The sequence below is a fragment of the Lampetra fluviatilis genome, chromosome 15 (genome assembly GCF_964198595.1).
Source record: "Lampetra fluviatilis chromosome 15, kcLamFluv1.1, whole genome shotgun sequence".
Lineage (NCBI taxonomy): Eukaryota > Metazoa > Chordata > Hyperoartia > Petromyzontiformes > Petromyzontidae > Lampetra > Lampetra fluviatilis.
The window spans coordinates 11,179,390-11,201,236 of record NC_136289.1 but is presented as its reverse complement, the minus strand read 5'-3'; the positions used below and the strand labels follow the sequence as shown (position 1 = coordinate 11,201,236).

Genomic DNA, 21,847 nt, shown 5'->3' with positions numbered 1-21,847 from the left:
TGGGCGTTTGCGCATTTTCCGCTCATTGCCCGAGGTTCGTGGATCAAGCCCAGTGGCGGCCCTGGTTAATACTAGGTGCATATCAACAACAAAAAAACTCGTCGTCTGCTTCAGTGGAAATGAAAGATCTCACAGCATAATTCGAAAAAGAGTTGGCCCTGTGTGCTGGCATCACAGTTTCAGAATTGCCAAATCACTCAATTGGGTCAAAAACACAAAGCAACAATCGCCGTCTACGAGAAAACGAATGCCCACTTCTCTTGGCCGGTGGTGTTGCATTCACCTCGGTCCTCACAGGGACAGCTGCCAGCGGGGGGGGGGGGTCCCCTGCTGTGGGGGCACCTCGGTATGTACCGCACAAGAGGCGCGGCATAAACGCATTCAGTGAAGCTGATCTTGTATATAACATCGTAGCGGAAGAGCCGACTGTATCCAGGCCGTAGGCTCTAGGCGCGTGTCTCCGAAGCGCCGTCGCCGCGGGCGCCAGCTGTGCCGGCCGTCGAGGGGAAGGAGGAGTGCGGTTTGTGCGCCGCCGCCACGGCAGGAGGGCCATCTCTGCCGGTGGTCAGCTTACCGGCGGCTTTCCCCTCTACGCTGTGGCGGATGCCGTAGCCGAAGTAGATGAGGAACCCTGCGACCGCAGTTTTTGGTCGGAGACAAATACGAGGGGACGTCGCATTCACACCGACAACGAAGGTGGACGGGAGAAGCAAATTCGATTGTTAAAGTTGACCAGCGAGCGGCGCAAGGCGCGATGGATGGGAGGACCAATTTCTGTGGTCACAATCACGCATTTTGCTGTCTATAAATCGCGCTGTTGTTGCACATCATTACCTTCACAACTGTGCGTGTGTACGTTGAACTTCTTTCGCGCCGCACGTAGCCAACCGTGCTAATCGGCGAGCAATCACATTACTACGATAATTATGAGGGCGTAACGCAAAGCTAAAGAGGCGTGCAACAAATCGAATCGTAATTTTAGTGGGGGGGAAAACGTGATAACCCACACATAAGATGCGCTAGGTTCATTGGAACAGCTTCCTGTCAAGGGGCAGCAAAATACATTTGCCCATTTGCTTTTGTCATTCACTTAATTGAGCTACCGTTCGGGAAAAAGCCTATTTCCTGCACAATTATCTCTTGACGGGTACCAAGGTTTCTTCCAACAGTGAGCGCTGCTGTCCACCATACCCCCACACCCTCACATGCAAATCGACTCATGTAGCTGCAAGCAGTTGCCTTAATTGTGTTAGAAATACCACAACACCCCTCTAACGCAGCCTCCCTCATTTCATGTAAATTGCTGAACGCGCGTGTACACAATTAGATGTATTCAGCCACACCTCGTGTTATTATCAAGTCAGCCCTTTTAATTACAGCAAATGAATGTATGTTGAACTTCTTTCGCACGGTACGTAGCCAACCGCGCTAATCAGAGGTGCGGAGTCAGGACAAGAAACTAAACACAAAAATCAGTTCTGAAGAGATGAGTTTTCAACCTCGACGGTGGATTAAAAGTGCGTAGCTCCAGTGGCTTCCTCGCATCGGAAGAGCATTCCAGACGGCCGCGGGAGCCGCTGCTGCGAGGATGACCGGAGTTTGCGCGATGGTTTACGCTCCTTGACTAGATCAGCGAGGTGTCGTGGTTCAATTGTCGCAAGGACTTTGTGCGTAATGAGTGCGGCCTCATGTACTCGGTCGGCAACCGGAATTAAGCCTTGTCTTTATCTGCGGTTAATCAGTCTGAGGAAAGTAAGTGGGCAAGGACAGGACAACGTCGTCGCTATGGAGCGTGACAGCAGGTGATCTTGGGAGAGGACTCGCGGGAAAGATCACTGCCACCGCAAGAGATGGAGCGATGAAATCCAATGCAGGCCCTCGATGAATTTGCTCCATCGCAGGACCGTTAAACATGGTGGAGGCTTGGGAAAGCCTTCGTGCAACGGTGGAATGATCATGGCTCATTGTTGAATCCGTTTTTATTCGCATTCGGTCATAATACGAAGTATTCCTAAAGCCTAGTCAGGAGCGCCACCTACAGATGGCAAGCGGTATCCGCAGTGCAGCAAGCTGGAGCTTTCTCATGTGTTTCTGGGTTGTCCCGCGTGTTCGGGACGATGGCTAACGATTTGCACAATGCCTTCGGTGCTTTTTCAAGAGCATTTCACGTCCTGAAGACGCTCTGCGTTCAGTCCCTAAAGAAGCTCCCGGCATATGGAGCGAAACGTCGGACATCGCGCTGAACAACACGCGGTACGAACCTAAAACAAATCGCAGAGCTGTGGAGCACAACCGCGAAAACCTGCACAGTGGTAGTACAGCAAAAGCACCCCACATTGCGTACCTAGATTTGAAGCTTTCGTGACTGCAAGGATTCATACGCTATGTTTTTTTCGGTAAAGTCACGTAGGTAAAAAAAATGTAATGAAATAAATGAAAACTACGCCCGAAACGTCGTGATTTAATTTAGTTGTTTTCATTTATTTTATTTTTTTACCTACGTGACTTTACCCGAAAAAACCACAGAGTATTGCGTACCTATGAGCATCCACACGGAGAATCGAACCCAGGTGCCACCACTCAGCTGCAGCATGAGGTAGATGTTGACAAAGACGCTCAGCACGGGCAGCACTGGCAGGCAGGGCACCTGTCATCAAGCAGGGGGCAGAGCATGGCAGGTCGGCTTGAGTGTGACCTCTTACTGTACAGCATTTGACCCCGCTAGAGGGCAGTCACTACGGTCATGACAGCACAATACAATGCTAAATCGGCGTGTAAAAATGCATCGAATCGTAATTTAAAATTAATAATTAAGCTCATGATGCGCGGATTGACTGCTGTGTGTGAGAACTCTATATATGATATGCAAATGACACACGCACTGTTCATTTAGGCCAAATGGGCCAAACGTGTGCGTGAACGAGGCAGAAAAAAATGACGGATACATATGAGGATGGGCAATAAATGAGATGAAAAATAATTTATTCCTGATGGTAACTGATGGTTACTCGGTTAATTACAGAGCGGGCTTGATTACTGCTATAAGATGGAGTATTTTTCATGGGAACCGAAGGGAATTATAAATCTAATGCAGAATAAATTAGCAAACAGTGTTTACGAACGTACAGTGTTATAGCGGTCATGCTCATAGTATGTTCATTTAATGTTTAAAGTGAGACGTAGAATCGTGACAATTCATCAAACTGCTGAAGGGCCAATTGTTACAACCACAATATTGCGACTGCCGGCTTCCTGGAGACGATGGGCAGCCAAAGCTCTCCACTACAAATTAGGGCACTCAAAGCCACCTTGCAAGGGGGCCAGTCAAAATGTGTTAAGCACAGGAAATTATATTCCGTCAGCATCATTTATCAACCCGACCATCTTTTGAGAAGTTTTATTCCACAGATTGAATCACTTACTGGCAATTACTAAGAGTAATTGTTTTTTTTTTAATTCACAATGAAGGCAATTAGAGTGACCACCATTGGGGTGTTATTTTTGAAGGTGGCCGCGTGGCTTGGGATCCTGGCACTAAATGTGTCGCGTAAGTGTCACATCACGGGAATGAGCCGCTGCAAAATTTGTTCTGTTTGTGTGAAGTGTGAGTGAAATGTATAGCCGAGATTTAAAAAAAAAACTGTAATTGTTTTGACACATTTCATCACGGTGGGGTTTTTCTCTTTGTGAAATACTTTTGTCTGTTGCGTTTTTTCCGCACAATATTTGCTGTAATTACTCTCTTGGATTGTGCATTCCTTGCGAACTAGGCTATCTCTTTTGAAACAGATATTTGTCTCCATGGGCTCTCGCATAGTTCAAATAGGTTTGCTTGCTGTGATGCGTATATATTTGCCCAATTAGCAAATACGCATTTGCGAACATTTTTTAATTACCCAAATAGTCTTCAAAATTAGCACATGTGTTGAATTATTAAGCCACGTGGGATCACATGAAGGCATCTAAATATGGGGGGCCCCAGTCCCACTTTCCCCTCTATAGCTCTGCTCTTGGGCCCATGAGCCCCAACGCAGTCACACCACTTTCATTTATATTTACAAGGTAAGGCTCACTGAGCTATACGGATCTTTTTCAGAACCCACCTGATCACAAATGATAGCTCAACCAAATGGCTTATCATCATCTGGACATTTGTCGCAGCAGTCAAATACTCTAAACGCATGTTAATTCTAAATGTGGAGGGAAAAATCCGGAGGATCCCGAGAAAAATCCACACGACCAAGGAGAAAAAGAACACGCAAACTCCAATTACACTGGTCAACAAAAAAAACATTTTTTTCTGACCTGGACTTTTGCAGCTGTTTTAGATTAATTTCAGGGTGTTGATTCCAAATCTGATCTCAGATTTGCTCTATCACATCTCATTTGTATGCTATCGGCATACCCCATTTTCATTGATTTTACCCGAAATTAACTCTGTCACTTATGATTGCAAGTTGTTGCGAGTCAGTGACGGCTTTTATGGTGCTGTATTTTTAGGATAGTGTGTTTATAATATCATGTTATGTAGATATCCACATTTATTTAATATTTTTCTTCTGCAGTTTTTATTGAAAATGCAATATTTGATATCTCAAAAACCTGATGTGATAGACAAAAACTGATGCCAGATTTGGAATCAGCACCCCAAAATTACCTTAAAACCGTTGGAATACCTTATGCCAGAAAAAGTGTGTTGACCAGTGATATAGAGCAGGCATCAGGATCGGGATCAAACCCACGACTTCCCGCATACTAGGCGAGGGAGTTAACATCTCTCCACCGTCGGCGCCCCACCACTTCCACATATGATCACGACACCGCTGCTGCGATGCAGTGCTCTGCGTTAATCACGCGTTACTCTTGGAGAATTTAAAAAAAAAATACATTCTGGCTCATGACGTGACATTGAAAACACAATTACAATAAAATTAGGGGGGGGGGGGTGGCGGGACAAGTTTGGTTTACACGTTGGCTTTCGCGACCAATATTATCCATTACAGAGCTCTTTGGATCCCATTGTGTAAATAACAGGTCCCTGCGGGGTGGGCTGGTAGGAACGAATAACCAAAGAATATAAACATAATGTATTATTACACTTGTTTAGCCAGGAAAGCCTCACTCAGTGTAAATGTTTTTGTAGGGTCCTGCCAAGTGTTTGCAGTAGGGGGCGATGTTGCTACACGGACGGACGGACGGACGATATAATCTATTGTAGGCTGGTTCACTTCGTTCCTACCAGTATAAATGTGTCGTTAAACTCGTCACCATCCGACGCAACCAATTAGTGAGGGTGGTGGCAGATTTAACGACGCATTTATATTCACACGACCGAACCCAAAAACCTCTATGATGGAAAACAAGTTTGTTAATAATTTATGTTGCGGGTACCATGAACTCGACGCGCGCCCTGCTCTGTGGCTGTGCGTGGATGAGCAGCGTGGCGGCACCAATGGCGAGGAGCAGCAGGGAGAGCGAAGCCAAGACCCACGGCTTGTGCAGCATGGTGCTCATCTCGCGCACTGCCAGCCCGCTAAAAACACACGCCAGCACCGCTGTGGAGAGGGGGAACAAGGGTGGGGTGGGGGGGTGCCAATCACCCACGTACCGGGATCAGCAATGATTCCACAGAGAGGCTCTTCCACAGATTAGGCAACTTCACCTGTCAATATATAAAAGTCACCCTGATAACACGCACGTACAGAAGAGCCCTTGTGTTGGTCCACTGCAGGATGAGGGCCTTCCCGTGCCTTGCGGGTCAGGCGGGTTATTTGACCATACTTCACCATGATGGTAAGCGTGGGATGGTGAAAGCGGGGAGCGTATAACGTGGATTTCGCTGCAACTGTCTCCTGCCCTCCACAACCCACTCCGCAGTAGTCTATCGTACCTGTCGTGCAGGACAGTTGCCCGTCCACGCACTCACCAGGCTCAAGCCTGTTTAGCTGGCGATGTCTGATGTGGTCGAGCGATCTTTCTGGGTGATTTCACCATAGGCTGTAATAATAATTGTAATTATAGAAAGTATGGTTTATTTATGGAGCCGGTGAAGAGCTTTGACACGCACAAAAGCGAATGCACCACCGCCATCCGAGCATGGGTGATAAAGTCAGTTCGAAGACGAGATCGACACCGTGATAATGTACGACCATTTCTCCCTTGATATCAAGAAAGGTGGACAAATTGTGCAACTGTCCTGATGCTAACTCGGTTGATTACAAAGCCGGCTTGATTACCGCGATAAGGAGATAATTTTGAATATTTTTCATGAGCACCGAAGGAAATTATGAATCTAATTCACTGTAAATTTGCAATAATGTTTTACTAATATGCTATGCTACACTGTAGTTGTCATGCTCGTAGTATTTTAATGAATTGTTAAAAATAACGATAACGCTTCTTTATACCTTATACACCTGGACAGGAGCACTGCCCAACAATGCACAATTCTTCATTGGCCACTTCTTCAGCTGGTCTGGTGTAAATAATCCAGGCTCCGTGCAAAACTGCAGCGTTTCCAAACGCAACGTACTGTGCGACACCGCTGGCAAGCCCACCCCGACTCGTATTTCTAAAAGCGCAGAATTTCCAGACATTTGGTCAGACTTGGGGGGGTGGGGGGGGCTTACCGATCAGCCCGACGCAACCGTTGACAATGAGAGCGGTGCGCTGGGTAGGCACGCGCGAACGTGGGAAAAACAAGTCCCGCCAGCCAACCCCCGACGGGACGGGGTCGGGCGCGCCAGCAGCAGCCTGCCCGTGCGCCATAGACGTCGCGAGGAACAGCAGCTGCGAGCAGTTATGCCCCATCAACGTGTCCGACTTGCTCATGGCCTGCTCGCCACTCATGCTCTCCACGATCACCTCCCTGCACTGGCTGTCAGGCCGGTACCTGCGGTTAGCGCGGGCAAGAAGATCGAATGCGATTGGGATCGAAACCGTAAACAAATCAGAACACTGGGACACATGGCAAATAGTAATTTATTTTCTATAATTCTAGATTTTAAGCTTTCGTGACTGCACGGATTCGTACTCTTAGGTTTTATCGGTAAAGTTACGTAGGTAAAAAAATAATAATGAAAATAAATAATAATAATAATAAATGAAAATAACTAAATTAGATCACGACGTTTCTGAGGCAACACAAGTCTCTGTCTTCAGGTGGCACCGTCACAACCAAATTTACTGTATCAAGTGAAATTTACTGTATCAAGTGATTCAGTAAATGTATCAAGTGATACAGTAAATTTGGCTGTGACGGTCCCACCTGAAGACGGAGACTTGTGTTTAATTAATTTAATTTATTTATTTTCATTCATTATTATTTTATTTCATTATTATTATTTTTCTATAGTTTATCATTTAGTGCATTTCTTAATCACGCCATTCTTATAGAACACGGCTCTAAAGAACGTGCTTTGCTTCACATGCATAGTCTGAAGAAGTCTTGCAGATAGGGGGCAACATTGCCACGTGTAATCCCAATTGAGTCATTTGGCAGCACATTTTTCACATTTCACAAATTGTGACGGTCACGCCAGCGCACAGTCACCTTCCCTCTTAGAATGACGGCACGGGATCTTGAATGTCCACTGTGAAGCAGACGGCGCGTGTTTTACGACGAATATATCAGCGGCATTAAACAGGGCACGCGGCCTGCCAAATTCGAACCGCGATCCTCTGCAACGAAGAGGTGGCCAGGCCACCGGTGGGACCACGTACCGCAGGATGAGCACACAGGCGGCAACCAGCGAGTAGGCGAGCAGAGTGCCGATGGACATCATGTCTACCAGGTCCTTGAGGTCAAAGAGCAGGGCCATGACCGCTGGCAGGGGGAAGGGAGGGCAGCAGCGCACGGAGTTTTAACCACGATTTACGTTTTAAACATATCCGGTCAATTTTAGTTTGAGCCTTAAAACATATATATCCATAAACACATTCCTACGGAGGGAGCTGGTAGGAACGTTGGGTTGCTCGGTCAATGGCCAGGGTCACGGCGGCGTGGTGTATTCCGCAAATATGGCCGACTGTGAGGGCGGGCACAAGCCGGCGTGAGTAGGTTAAACGTTGAGTTTTATAAGGGCACCACGGGGTGACCAGCCCCTCCCCACCCAGCCCCACCCCTCCCACCCCCCACCCAGCCCCTCCCCACCCTCCCCTCCCCACCCAGCCCTTCCTCACCCTCCCCATCCAGCCCCTCCCCACCCTCCCCTCTCCACCCAGCCCCACCCCTCCCATTTTTGGATGCACGATGGACGGACGGACACAATAATCCCCTGTGGGCTGGTGGAACCAGGTGGTTCCTACCAGTATAATGATCTTCGTTGGGATTGTATTTCTTCGAACTTAATTATTGCCGTTATTTTAATTACCGGCGAGGCATCCGGCGGAGAGTGTTGCGGCAACAGGCGTCCGCCGCTCGCTGACTCGTGCCAGGTAGCGGAAAAGCAGCCCGTCCCGTGCCATCGCGTACATAATCCGGGGTAGGGGAAACATGCTGCCCAACATGCTGGGGCAGGGCACGGTGGGTAGGATAGGGTGGGCAGGGTGGGGCAGGGTGGAGCAGGGTGGGGCAGGCAAGGCGAGGACGTTTGTGTAGCAACACGTTTATAATAAAAATCTAAACTCGGTGAGAAAAAAAAAACAAGGCACAATGAGATTAGTGTTGCTTTTCTTTTTCGGAATATAAATCATTAACACAACCCATCTGGTGATGGCTTCTCGCTGATTTGTTTTTAAATCGCGACATTTGATTTGCAGTGGAGGGATGATTGCTATACATACATCAAACACTTACGACTTGTTTTCACCTGTTCAATTCTGCACATCAACGCCGATGACCAAACCACCCTGTCCAATCTCGTCGGATCTCGTAAGCTGAGATGGATTGCGCCTGATTTGTACGGGGGTGGGAAACTCCCTTTAGGTTGTGAGGTGACTTGGAAATAGCAATGCATCAATGGGTTACTGAATCTGTCTGTCCGGAGCATTGAGTGCTCCCACACTTCTGGCGTGGTTTTTTTTCTGGATACTCCAGTCTTCCTATTACATGCCAAACAGCAGTTCACGGAACTAGACAAACATTTTAATGAAGGACCCTTCTAAAAAAGAGTTCTGAGACTCAATGAGGCTTTCCTGTGTCAACGAAATATATTATATTTCGATGTAAAGCTTTCGTGACTGCAGGGATTCATCTTCTTGGTTCTTTCGGTAAAGTCACGTAGAATGGAAATAATAAAATCATAAAAATAAAACATAATAAAATAATTCTCACGACTTTACCGAAAGAACCAAGAAGAGAAATATATTACGTCACACCAAATGATCGAATACACGCGACAGAACGCCCGCAATGGAAATGGAAGAAAGAAATCGACTCATTTGCTGGATCGTTGCATCACAGCACCGTAATAAATGTTGACGGCTTCGAGAGGCCTTCATCCAGCAGTGGAACAATCGTGGCGACAGGGTCATACCTGGCGGAGAGGGCACACAGCGCGCCAGCTGCCACGGCATAGCGTGCAGGTCCCCAGCCCACAAACTGAAAAGCGACGGGCAGCGGGTTGTTGGGATCCAACAGGCAGTAGGGCATGAGCAGCGTGAGGGCGGCCGACACGCCAAAGTACGCCAAGAAGCAGAGCAGCAGCGACGCCACGATGCCAAAGGGGATGGCGCGCTGAGGATTGCGCACCTCCTCGCCTAGGGGTGGAGGGGTCGCAGGGTCAAGTGTCACGTGTGGAGGTCGCAGAGGTCAAGTGTCACGTGTGGAGGTCGCAGAGGTCAAGTGTCACGTGTGGAGGTCGCAGAGGTCAAGTGTCACGTGTGGAGGTCGCAGAGATCAAGTGTCACGTGTGGAGGTCGCAGAGGTCAAGTGTCACGTGTGGAGGTCGCAGAGGTCAAGTGTCACGTGTGGAGGTCGCAGAGGGCAAGTGTCACGTGTGGAGGTGGCAGAGGTCAAGTGTCACGTGTGGAGGTGGCAGAGGTCAAGTGTCACGTGTGGAGGTCGCAGAGGTCAAGTGTCACGTGTGGAGGTCGCAGAGGTCAAGTGTCACGTGTGGAGGTCGCAGAGGTCAAGTGTCACGTGTGGAGGTCGCAGAGGTCAAGTGTCACGTGTGGAGGTCGCAGAGGTCAAGTGTCACATGTGGAGGAAGGTAACGGCTAAAGGTGCAGCCCCTGAAGTCACTTGGTCACGTCACTGTTGGCAGAGGCAGCTCAAGAGAATCCCTCCGATCAACACGGTTGGCCTATATGTACGATGCGAAAGAAATTTCGATTTAAAGCTTTCGTGACCGCAGGGATTAATATTATTGGATCTTTCGGGAAAGTCACGTAGAAGGGAAGTAATAAAATAATAAAAATAAAACAGAATAAAATGCTCACGACGTTTCGGCCACAACACAAGCAGCGTCCTTAGGACGCTCTCTTTTCAACAGCTCTGGTCTTCACCTGAGGACGGCTGCTTGTGTTGTGGCCGAAACGTCGTGAGAATTGTATTATGTTTAATTTTTATCATTTTTTTATTTCCCTTCTACGTTACTTTACCGAAAGATCCAAGGATGCGCGAAAGAAGTTAAACATACGTACATACGTACGTATATTTATCTTCTCTTCCATGCTGGCCAGACGTCCCAGAAGAGATAGCAGCACCCACACTCTGCAACACACAACCTGCTAAATTGACTGCCTTGTGGGTGTGCCCATTTATACAGCTGGGTGGCCAGAGGAGAAGGTATCTTTAGGAAACGTTCCCATTGTTTCAACCGTCGCACTGGGAGAGGTGGCTGTCATCAACAGGAGGTGAATGAATACAACATTTCCTACGAATCAATGAATGAGCGAATGAGCTGATGCATCTCGATTGACGTGAATCGTACCAGTGGTGGCGATGCAGTCGAATCCCACAAAGGCATAGAAGCAGGTGGCTGCTCCCGACAGCATGCCTGTCACTCCGTACGGCATGAAGCCGCCCACTCCAAAGCTACTCGAAGAGTTCAATCCTGCAGGGATATTCCTAGAAGAGGCATTGACAATCATAACGACATTCAAATAGGAATATGATACATTAAAGTAGTTATGTTGACAGCGGTGGTTAGCAACTCACCCATTGTTATGCGACGTAAACATAACGTCGTAAATCACCTATATTTGGTACACGAGAGGTTGATGTGGCCAGAATGACGAGCCTGGCCACCTTTGTCTTTCCAGTACCAAACTATACACAATATCTTAAAAGAAATCATCTTGAGCTGAGTCAATGCAGAAGATGTCCATGCAAAGGTTCGATACCAACTGCTACCCACGTATTGCATTCTGTCTAAAAGTCAAACCTGGGTCGTTGGAATCATAGCTCAGTGCAAGAATCACAAAGACGAGGGACCCCCGCATACCCTTAACAGACTTTTTGGTGCAAGTACTGTTGGCGAGCACGTATGAAGACCGGCACAGCGCACCGAGGGGTGGCCAGAATCACTCCCGGCGATGTCTAAACAGCAGAAAGAAAGTATACCATACAGCCAAACAGAAAGTGCTGTTTGTTGCGAATTTATTAAGGTCCGCATGGTGCGCGTGTGGTCAGCGCCACACCCGGCCGCCACATTTGCTGCTCCAGTGCTGATGCTCACACACTGCACCAGTTGGATCGGATATCACTGCCACTGGTATCAGCCGTGACCGCAAATTGACCTCGAATTGCCAAGTTCATAGCACAGCGCGCAAAACACTATGCCACCACTACCCACACGTACCATTTATAAACGGTTGGCTGCGTACGGTGTGAAAGAAGTACAGCATATATACAAAAGACAAAGATCCCCTTTATAGCCTTAAAACACTGTTGGGGCAAGTGCTGTTGGCGAGCACCTTTGAATATCGGCACGGCACACGAGGGGGTTAGTGGGCAGCACCACGCCCGGCTGCCTTTGTCTCCCCAGTGGCGATGTTTACACACCACACCAGATACTCATTTGAGGCTGAGTCGACCTAGGGGGGGGCCTAGCCCCAGTTCAGATGATCATCACTGGTCGTTGATCGTGAGCGGGAATCGAACCCCGGATTGCCGGGTTCGTAGCGCAGCGCGCTAACCGCCACCACCACCGCTCCTCACAAACATACATGTACCGTGCATACATACATACATGTATGCATGTGTAATGTAGTAACTCGGCGGGAGACGACTTCACGGGTAGCACACTCTTTTATTTCACCAACTATAGTTACACGGGTGACTAACACCAGCTATAGTTACTCGGGTGACCAACACCCACTTAGTTACACGGGTGGCTAACACCAGCCTAACCCACACGGTTCTCCTGGCTACACCAACACGGGCTCTTACGCCCCGTAGCCTCTCGGAACACACCCAGCCGGGGTGTCCGTCTCGACTCTGGGTCCCACAGTCCCGACCCACATGGGCGTCGGACCACGGGTCCCACAGTCTCGCCTCCGAGCCACACAGGGCCCCGGTCCTGACAAGGACAGCGGGACTAGGGGTCTCAGGGCACTACTTCTTCAACTCCGTCTTCAATCTTCAACTGGTTAACAACAACCCCGAGTGCTCCCGCGCGTCCTCCTTTATGTCCATCCTGCGGACGTCGCTGAGAGCACCCATCCCATTTGACCAATCACTGCGCGCTGCCCACGATCCTCTTTCTCACCTCGTGTCAGCGCGCACAATCCCACACGCCGCGCCGCCCCGTACTCACTCACTCCCGGCGCGCGCGTCCACACCACGCCCACATGCGTGCCCAACCCCGCACCCCGCGCCGCCCCGTGATCCATCACTGTCGGCGCACGTCAACACCACCACTACACATGCATCGACACGCACTCACATTGCCTGTGTGAGGTTGGCCACTTTGTCTGGCGAGAGCTGCCAGTAACTGGTGTCGCCCTTGATGAAGCCGGCGATGATGACGAAGGTAAGCACCAGAGCGTTGATGCAGGTGAACACCTTGTTGATGATGGCCGACTCCTTCACGCCGAACGAGAGCAGTCCTGGGTCAACGGAGAGAGGTCACGGCAACGTTGGAGAGCGGCGTCACATACCGCCATCCACATCCCTGCTCCGCGCGTCCCAAGAAGACCCCGAACAATTCCGAGCCCGGATATACTTCAACGTGTGTTGTTGCATGAAGGTTATTTTGTGTAATTTCTCTTGTGACGATGAAGGCACACTGAGCTACGTAGCTCTTTTATAGAAGTGGCCTGGCCACAAATGATAGCTCAAAGAAGTGGCTCGTCACGTGGAAATGCATAACAGCTGCCAACTACTCCAAACGCACGTTTACAAATGTGGAGGGAAAACCGGAGGGCCCGGAGAAAAATCCACACGATCACGGGCAGAGAGACAAGCAAACTCCAAATATACAGCACGCAACAGGGTTGGGATCGAACCCACAACCTCCTGTATAGCAGGCGAGGTGGTTAACATCTCGCCATCACGGCACCCTTTTAAGAGGCGTGGAAGACAAAAGCAAAGACAAAGATGCCCCGTATAACCTGTAACAGACTGTTGGGGCAAGTGCTGTTCGCGAAAACCTATGAAGGCCAGCACAGCACACGAGGGCGTGGGTGGCCAGCACCACGCCCGGCCGCCTTTGTCTCCCCAGTGGCGATGTTTATACACCACACCAGATACAAATTTTAGGCTGAATCGACCTAGGGGAGGCCCAGGACCGGTTCAGATAATCGTCACCGGTGTTGGTCGCTGGGTTCGCGGCGCAGCGTAGCGCTAGCCGCTACACTACCGCTAACCCTTGCGTGGAAGACAACGCAGACGTGCACAAGCATCGTCGCTGATAACCACTGGGCTTGTGCGTTTATGCATCGCGTCCCCATTTCTCCATTAAAGTACTATGAGTCACCAACATGTAAGGCGGCATGATCATGCAGCAGTGACTTCAGTAGGCACCAAAATGCATCTTCACTCACAAATATAGGCAAGGATCGGTCATCTGTTCGGTGGCTTGACAACAGCTGCCTCGGCTATGACGTGGGCGATCACGATGGCCGTTGTGAAGCGGCTGGCTTGATTCCAGGAGATTAGCGTGCACCGCGCATTTTGAGAAACGTCACGGCGGTTTTGCTCCACACACACACACGAGAAAAAGGCTCCCTGCTCATTCACGAACCCCACCTCAGAGGTCGCAACCGGGTACCCGATACCCGTACCCTACCCAATACCCGGCTACCCGTACCCGGCCGGGTACGGGTACCCGTTTGCCACCCTGGTATGGCCGGGTACGGGTAGGCCGTGAGTCACTGGTGAGTAACCGTTTGTCACTCATTTCCCAACGTCTTGTCTCTTCTCACAATTCAAGTTCCTAGAATCAACCCACCCGCGCCTGCAACATGGCTTCATCCCAGAGGTCGCAATCGGGTACCCGATACTCGTACCCTTCCCGTACCCGGCCGGGTACGGGTAGGGTACGGGTACGGCCGGGTACCCGTTTGCGACCCCGGTGCGGCTGGGTACGGGTACGAGGGGTAAGGAATCAAAACCCGTTTGCGACCTCTGTCCCACCTGCACCGCTTTTGCCGAAGATTATTTTCTCTTTCGAGTACAAAATGTGAATATTTAATCTTCTATACCTCAAGCCCACGGCGAGCGCATAAGTGCATTACGAGAGTGTAACGAAAGACCGAACCACCTTTCACCCTCGGCCCCTTAAGCCTCGCCCTGATGAAAGTAATTTGTCTGCAAAACCACGGTGCAACACAACGGCATAATCACAAACATTGCCCTGACAAAGACGTGTAACTTCCTTCGTGTATCATTTTACCATAATGCCGAGAATAAATGTGCGCTGCTGCTAAGCAACATAAATAACATGTTTGCCTCAGTACATACATTGCATGACAATACATTATGCTCATTGAACTTTACAAGTTGGGGGAAAGAGATTTGTTTCATCATCATCATTGTTATACATTTGTCCTTCAGAGCGTGTTGAGGCGTCAAAACAAAGGGAATTTTTTGATAAATACTCAGTAAGGGATTGGAGAACACATACAATGTTCAAACACAATATAGCATAGATAATACGCACAGCAAATGAGAATAAATAAAATTGAAACGCTAACAGGTTATTGAGACGCCACTGTTTTTTACACACTTCACTCCATTTGAGTTTTCTTTTTCGATCGTGAGAATTGAACAATCGCGTTCAATTTGCATCATTGTTGTAAGGGCCTCTGGCACATTGCTCATGCAGCGTGCCTCATCATGACTTCACTGTCAGTAATCGTAAAAAAAATTGCCTTTCAAGTCAAAATTAACAAGGAATAAAAACCATGCACAAGCGTGGATCCTCCGGCGGCTTTTCAACACGTGATTGTCAAGCGAGCGTGCAAGAAGCGGTACGTCACGAGGCCGCTATGAGCTTCAAATAACGGCTCTTCCAGGGAGGGCGCAGGGTAAGGCTTTAATCGGGGTAAGCCCCTGACAACAACACAACTTTATACCGCATCAGAATCGATTAATTTTTTACGAGTCATCGTGACTCTAACAGACGGGCAGACCTACCGCGCCAACGCCTTCAACTACAGTTGGAAAGCGTTAAGACGACCACGGGGGAGCGGTCGATCCCTCACCGGCGAGCAGCATGATGATGAAGGCGGCAAAGACGTCGGGGTAGCGAGCCAGACCCGGGGCGTCCATCACCATGTGCTGGCCAAAGAAGGCGCTGATGTGGCCCCCGATGAGATCGTTGAAGTTGGCGCTCCAGGCTCGCGCGACGCTGGACGTGCCTGCACCACGGGGGGACATCGGGTGCTTGAAACCGAGGACCGGACGCCAAGCAGCCTTGCAACAAACAGCACTGCTGACGGAGTGGTAGATGATAATGATAACAATAATTCAGACTCTGTCTTCTCAACAGACCTGTTCTCCACCTGAGGACGGCTGCTTGCGTTGTGGCCGAAACGTCGTGAGAATTATTTTATTATGTTTTATTTTTATTATTTTATTATTTCCATTCTACATGACTTTACCGAAAAAACCAAGAAGATGCTTGAAACCCCTGAGGGTCTCAAACCCCGCCGCTCGCGCCCTCCCGTGCCGTCGCGTTTGCTGCGTACGGGGCCCAACGAGCACCGGACGCCAAGCAGCCTGGCAACAAACAGCACTGCTGACGGAGTGGTAGATGATAATGATAACAATAATTCAACGAGACGCTCAAATTGAGCACGGTTACAACTGGCCACAATCCGTGGAATTCACTGTTGAGAGAAACAAACCAGAGCAACACAACGAATACACTAAATCCCCGTCATATTTCAGGGTGTTTGGAGCGTGCCACTGAATGGAATAATACAAAAATATAAAATATTCCATTCGGCTTGCAGGCCTCGCCATTCTTACCAATCATTTGTGTAACTCAACAATGCACATTAAGACACAGTTGCATGTATATTACCATACTCAAAAACAATTCTACATCGCTATCTCGTCATTGTCCAGATGTCAAGGATGTTCCCTTGGCGCGGGTTTAACTGCTTTGCCCGGCACGGCGTGATCTGGGAACGTCAAACATTCACAGACGGGTCTAGAACAGCGTGCATTGTGAAAGGGGCCAATATTTGGCAATAAATGACCCAAGTCACCTCTTGTGGAAAAGCAGTTCTCAACCTGTGGGTCACCCTCTCCTAGAAGGATACAGAGCGCTTTTGCAGGGGGGTATAAGGCTGCGGCATGGATACCGTGCAGGACACAAATTCAGAATGTGCGCGGGGAAAGTTGGCATAATATTCAGACAAGAAAAACACAATAATCCAAAAAGTTAAACGAATGCCTTACTAACACCGTGTTGACTAGAGGCGTGGACATGTGATCTGTCTTGCATGTTGTGGCCTTGATTAGGGGGCTTTATTGTGATGGCACCCCCCTGCCATAATAATATTTGTTGAGAATGACTGGCTACGGCTTGCCTTCACAATAGACAATGAAGTAAATCATGTTCACACCCCAGTTCATGGGCCAAAATCCCCGTTCTCTTGTCGAAAGAAGTCAAATAGCTCTAACGTGTGTTGAGGAGTGGAGTGCTGACGTCAGGTCACGCTCGCCTCGGGGGGAATGCCGTCAAGGAAAAGTGACGTCACGCCCCCCGGGGTATTTGAGGGAAGACCCGTGACGTAGACGGGGGTCTTCGCCGTGAGCCAGAGGAGTGAGCGTTAGGGGAGTAGGGGGCTCCGGGATAGAGGGTAGAGAGCCAGGCTAAAGGGGACTGCTTTACCCGGCTGGCCGCGTTGGCTGAACCCTCGGTCAGTGCTGTGGGAAGAGCCCGATAGCCTGGTAGGGTGTAGAGAACTCCCAGTACTCTTTCCCTGGGGAGATTAGTTAAGAACTCTTGTGTTAACCCCTTCCTCAGAGTTCGGCTCAAGCCCTTAAATAAACAGTTTGGCGTCAGCCCCTACACGACCGGCTTCCGCGTCCTTCTTACCACGCAACACCTGTATGGGATTACCGAAGTGATAACGTCCCGAACACTCTCCTTCATTCGATTACGCAAATCAGTGTCACGTGACAAAGTTGCCATTCTGAAACCCTTGAAGAGCATCGCATCACCCTGTGTTGAAGAAAAGCCCCGCGGAAGCAGGCACTGCTGAAACAGTTCTGAGGTGCGCGAGCCCCATGACACGTCCCAGTGTTTTGCACCTAAGCAGGTGGCTTGGCAACCCTGCACCAGCGGCGAGAACATCTCAAACGCACGAGCGTAGTTGTTGCGCACGCACCGATCACGTACGACAGGATGAGGTTCCAGCCCGTGATGAAGGCCAGCAGCTCGCCGACGGTCACGTAGCTGTAGAGGTAGGCGGACCCCGTGCGCGGCACGCGCGCCCCGAACTCGGCGTAGCACAGGCCGGCCAGCACCGAGGCCAGCGCCGCCACCAGGAACGAGAGCACGATGGAGGGGCCGGCGTCCTGGCGCGCCACCGCGCCGGCCAGCACGTACGCGCCGGCTCCCAGCGTGCTGCCCACACCCAGCGCCACCAGGTCGAAGGTGGAGAGGCAGCGCGCGAGGCTGGAGTCATCCTTTCCCGCCGGTTGCTCCATGGGCTTAGCGGAATACAGAATAAAAGGTTAACACTCCTTCCCTTGATTAATGCTACCCCTATCCCCTGCCTTTGATGCTGCTAATCCTGCATAATGCACGGGCATAAGTAGTACTAATCACATACCTGCATTTCCCATATCCCCTCCCTTTGATGCTGCTAATCCTGCATAATGCACGGGCATAAGTAGTGACTAATCCCATATCTGAATTTCCCATAAATATGCTAAATTCCTCTTGATATGCAAATTCCTTTGTCAAGGTGCTCTTCCCCCTCCAACCCAGCTTAAATATACGCTGCCAAGCGTGGTGGTGTTCATTCAGACGCTGTCTTTCTGACAGACCTGTTCTTCACCTGATGACGGCTGCTTGCATTGTGGCCGAAACGTCGTGAGAATTATTTTATTATGTTTTATTTTTATTATTTTATTATTTCCATTCTACGTGACTTTACCGAAAGAACCAAGAAGATAGCGATAAAAGCTTTAAGACCCTCGTGTCAAAGTTTACGTTGCGCGCATATTTCAATCCCGGCGTCGCGGCGAGTTACCTTCCTGCGCAGGAGGCGAGTGGCCACGGCACGGGCGGTAGCGCCCCGTCGCTCCATGGCGTCCTCCGGGGAACTTCGCGAAACGCTGGGGCGACAAAACAAAACAATCCAAAGCGAGACAATTATTGCGACCAAAGCTAAACCCACCCGCGATGGCACAACGCGAGACTCGGTGGTTTACCGGGCCCTTCGGACTGCGAGGTCTTTTTTTTGCGATGTAAAAAAATTATAACGTGCACCCAACAATAACCACTGAAGCGATTAAAGCAAACAGCTTCGAAAGTGCATGGCAGATGGCACTGACCTGCCAAGGCGAGTGTGGATAATTTGGCACATGCAATGCGTGGACACAATTGCGGAATGCGTTGATCGAGGCGGCTAACCAATAAAAAAAAATGTTTTTTTTATTGGTTAGCACAGATCTTACCGTTCAACAACTGGAATCGAGTGTTGCACACACGTGGAGACAGGTGATACGCACATGCCACTGGTGGCCTAGCTTTTTCAATGCCTTGTTCGGTTGTATAAAAATGTTCCTACATTAGCGCTGTCCTTCTGTCGGTCTATCTGTTGATAACGGGGACAAGACGATCCAATGTCAACAAAACGTAAGCGCAATGTGTTGCTCTGCAGAGATCATCCTAAAGCAGTGGTTCCCAACTTGTACTCTGCAGACAACTCTGGTGGTCCTTCAGGCCATGGGAAGTAGTCTGCGGATGTATTGCAGACACTGTAATCGGGAATAGTTCCATGTTTTTAGATGTCTCATTGGTACTTGGTGGTCCGCGAAAATGTTCGGAGGATTGTCGGTGGTGTACGGGTGCAGATAATTTGAGGACGGCTGGCCTAGAGAGAACCGGTCAAACTGATCAAAGGTTAAGGCCCACACCATTCCCACCCAAAGCTGCAATCTGATAACGCTGGCAAAGCCTACGGGAGCGTACATTGCTTCTTCCTGCGCGCCTGGCACGAGCACTCCCGTTATTATCACCAGTTCACACCTTGTGAGGACACGCGCACGTTGGGAAGCATTACAAAATGCATTCATCTGCACGGCCTTTTCCTCGATCAGTGAAATTTTTTCAAAAGGCCGCATCTGGAAAACATTTTTTATCTAACTGCCCTCCAGCCAACGAGCCCGCAAAGCACACGGAAAACACGAAATATCCTCGCTCGGTCATTTATTTTCTTTAACGCAATATGTTTTCCGATGACAAAAACAGATTCAACACTGCAATGCGAGTGCGCGGGAGACGTTGCTAAAATAAACGTTTGCATCATAACAGCGAGGCATTTTATTATAAATCTCCCTCGCGGGCATCACAAGGGCGTGCTTTCATGAATGTAAACCGCAGGCGCGTGAGTAAGGCACACAGCGACGTCTCTGTTGTGCCCTCAGAGGATGCCTGCGGGGATTTAAAAGCTGAGCCAGAAAGCCACGGTGCACGACACCAACCCAACCAACACCTCCGCCGATAATTAACGTGCGCAGTAGTTAGTGGGTAAGAAACGTGGTCATTCGTGACGAAAACAAAAACTGAGAACTGCCCAAAGATGAATTGAGAAATGCATGCTCACAATTACATTGAAAGACAGAATCAGGAACACGTGATAATAATAATAATACATCTTCATATAGCGTCGTTTATCCAAAACTGCATCTTGCAACGCTGGACAAAAACGAAAATAAACAAAGATATAATAGAGCATTGCACGGATGAAAGTTAAACATATCTAACTGATAAGAAACGTAAATGGGCTTGGACTGGACTTGTGGCTTGGAGGTGACAATGGCCCACGATCATGTAGAAGCCAAGGGACAGAACGCGTATAACTAGAGGACGTCCGCTGCGGAGATGGAGGGATGGAACGAGCTCGTGTCCAGGTGCTACACTGGATTGTTGCATCGCATGGGGTGGAGCGGTAGTGTAGCGGTTAGCACGCTGCGCTACGAACCCGGCGACCAGAGTTCCTTTCCCGCTCATGGCCAACACCAGTGACGATTATCTGAACTGGTCATAGGCCTCCCCTAGGTCGACTCAGCCTCAAATGAGTACCTGGTGCGGTGTGTAAACATCGCCACTCGTGTGCCGTGCCGGCCTTCATAGGTGCTTGCTAACAGCACTTGCCACAACAGTCTATTAAGGCTACATGGGGGATGCTTGTCTTTGGTTTTATTGCATTGATTGTGAGAGATGGTGATGCATTGGGGAGGCTTTCATCCAGAATTACATTGACGCTGGCTTATGATGATGATGATGAGAAGTTAATGCAACAGAGCTCTTCCTGCATCCCAAGGTGCCTAAAGTATATTATATGTCCATTTTCAATGTGTCTTGAGCCACACCAATCCAGGAAACGTACTGTGTTTTAATGTGTTTTCATTTGGATCTGAAATTACATATCAACTTACATTCATTGAACTGAGAATATATGCACACACTGAATACATATTTTTATTCTGGAGCACTGAAAATTTGCCAAATAAGAGCATTTGCATTCTCCTCGCTCCATCCAATATGGCTTTGATTGAAGCTTCTGAATGTTGGGCACGTTTCGTCAATGCGCGCAGCAAGATGTGAGAATTTTCAGTTAAAACATGCCAAGCAATAATGCGTCCAAGTTCCTATTAAAGATTCAAAAATAAAATCCTTCACCAATGGTGTAAATATATTCCAAAGTTGCTTTTTGCAATGTCCCATTCATAAATCAATTGTTAGACAAAGCATTCCCACACCATGTAAATAATATAATATACTGGACATAGAGTTGGAAAAAAATACCTGACAACGGTTATACAATCACATTTAAGTATTTCTTAACCTCGACCTCATTATTATATGCAGTTAGGATGCTATCAGTTTGTGTGTAAAGGAGCAAAGTTAACAGACACTTAAAACAACAAAACCCCCACTTTCACCGCACTTGGTAATCCGGTTTAATCACAGGCGAAAGGAACCTTGATTAAAATTTAGGATCTCAGAAGTGCCGGCTTTGTCTTCTAAACCCTGAGCCACTCAAATTAAAAATAAGTATCAGCGTTTTACTCATTGTGTGAGTTCACTTGAAGAGCAGTATTTACGCATTCCAAATTACTGCAATGAACTAGAAACAGGAAGGGTTGAGTGTGGGGCATAAGTTTTAAAGATTCGGAATGTTAAAATGATTTTAATTTATGCACTGAGCAAGATGGGGAAAAAACAGTGAATAAAATAACACCTTATATTACACTCATCACTCTTCATCC

The 21,847-nt window shown here is 48.8% G+C and overlaps 1 protein-coding gene across 1 annotated transcript in view; it reads right to left on the bottom strand.

The window, feature by feature from the left end:
* Positions 1–446: 446 nt before the first annotated feature.
* LOC144936314 (cationic amino acid transporter 2-like) overlaps positions 447–21,847 on the bottom strand; it is a 31,171-nt gene continuing 9,770 nt past the window's right edge. The window contains exons 2-13 of the mRNA XM_078863411.1: positions 18,601–18,685; positions 17,731–18,055; positions 15,592–15,747; positions 12,831–12,993; positions 10,875–11,011; positions 9,477–9,699; positions 8,373–8,509; positions 7,723–7,825; positions 6,630–6,892; positions 5,392–5,555; positions 2,539–2,647; positions 447–631 (exon numbers count right to left, since the gene is read on the bottom strand). Coding sequence (XP_078719537.1) covers positions 447–631; positions 2,539–2,647; positions 5,392–5,555; positions 6,630–6,892; positions 7,723–7,825; positions 8,373–8,509; positions 9,477–9,699; positions 10,875–11,011; positions 12,831–12,993; positions 15,592–15,747; positions 17,731–18,055; positions 18,601–18,657 — 2,022 coding nt within the window. The 5' untranslated portion in view covers positions 18,658–18,685. The remainder of the gene's footprint in view (positions 632–2,538; positions 2,648–5,391; positions 5,556–6,629; positions 6,893–7,722; positions 7,826–8,372; positions 8,510–9,476; positions 9,700–10,874; positions 11,012–12,830; positions 12,994–15,591; positions 15,748–17,730; positions 18,056–18,600; positions 18,686–21,847) is intronic.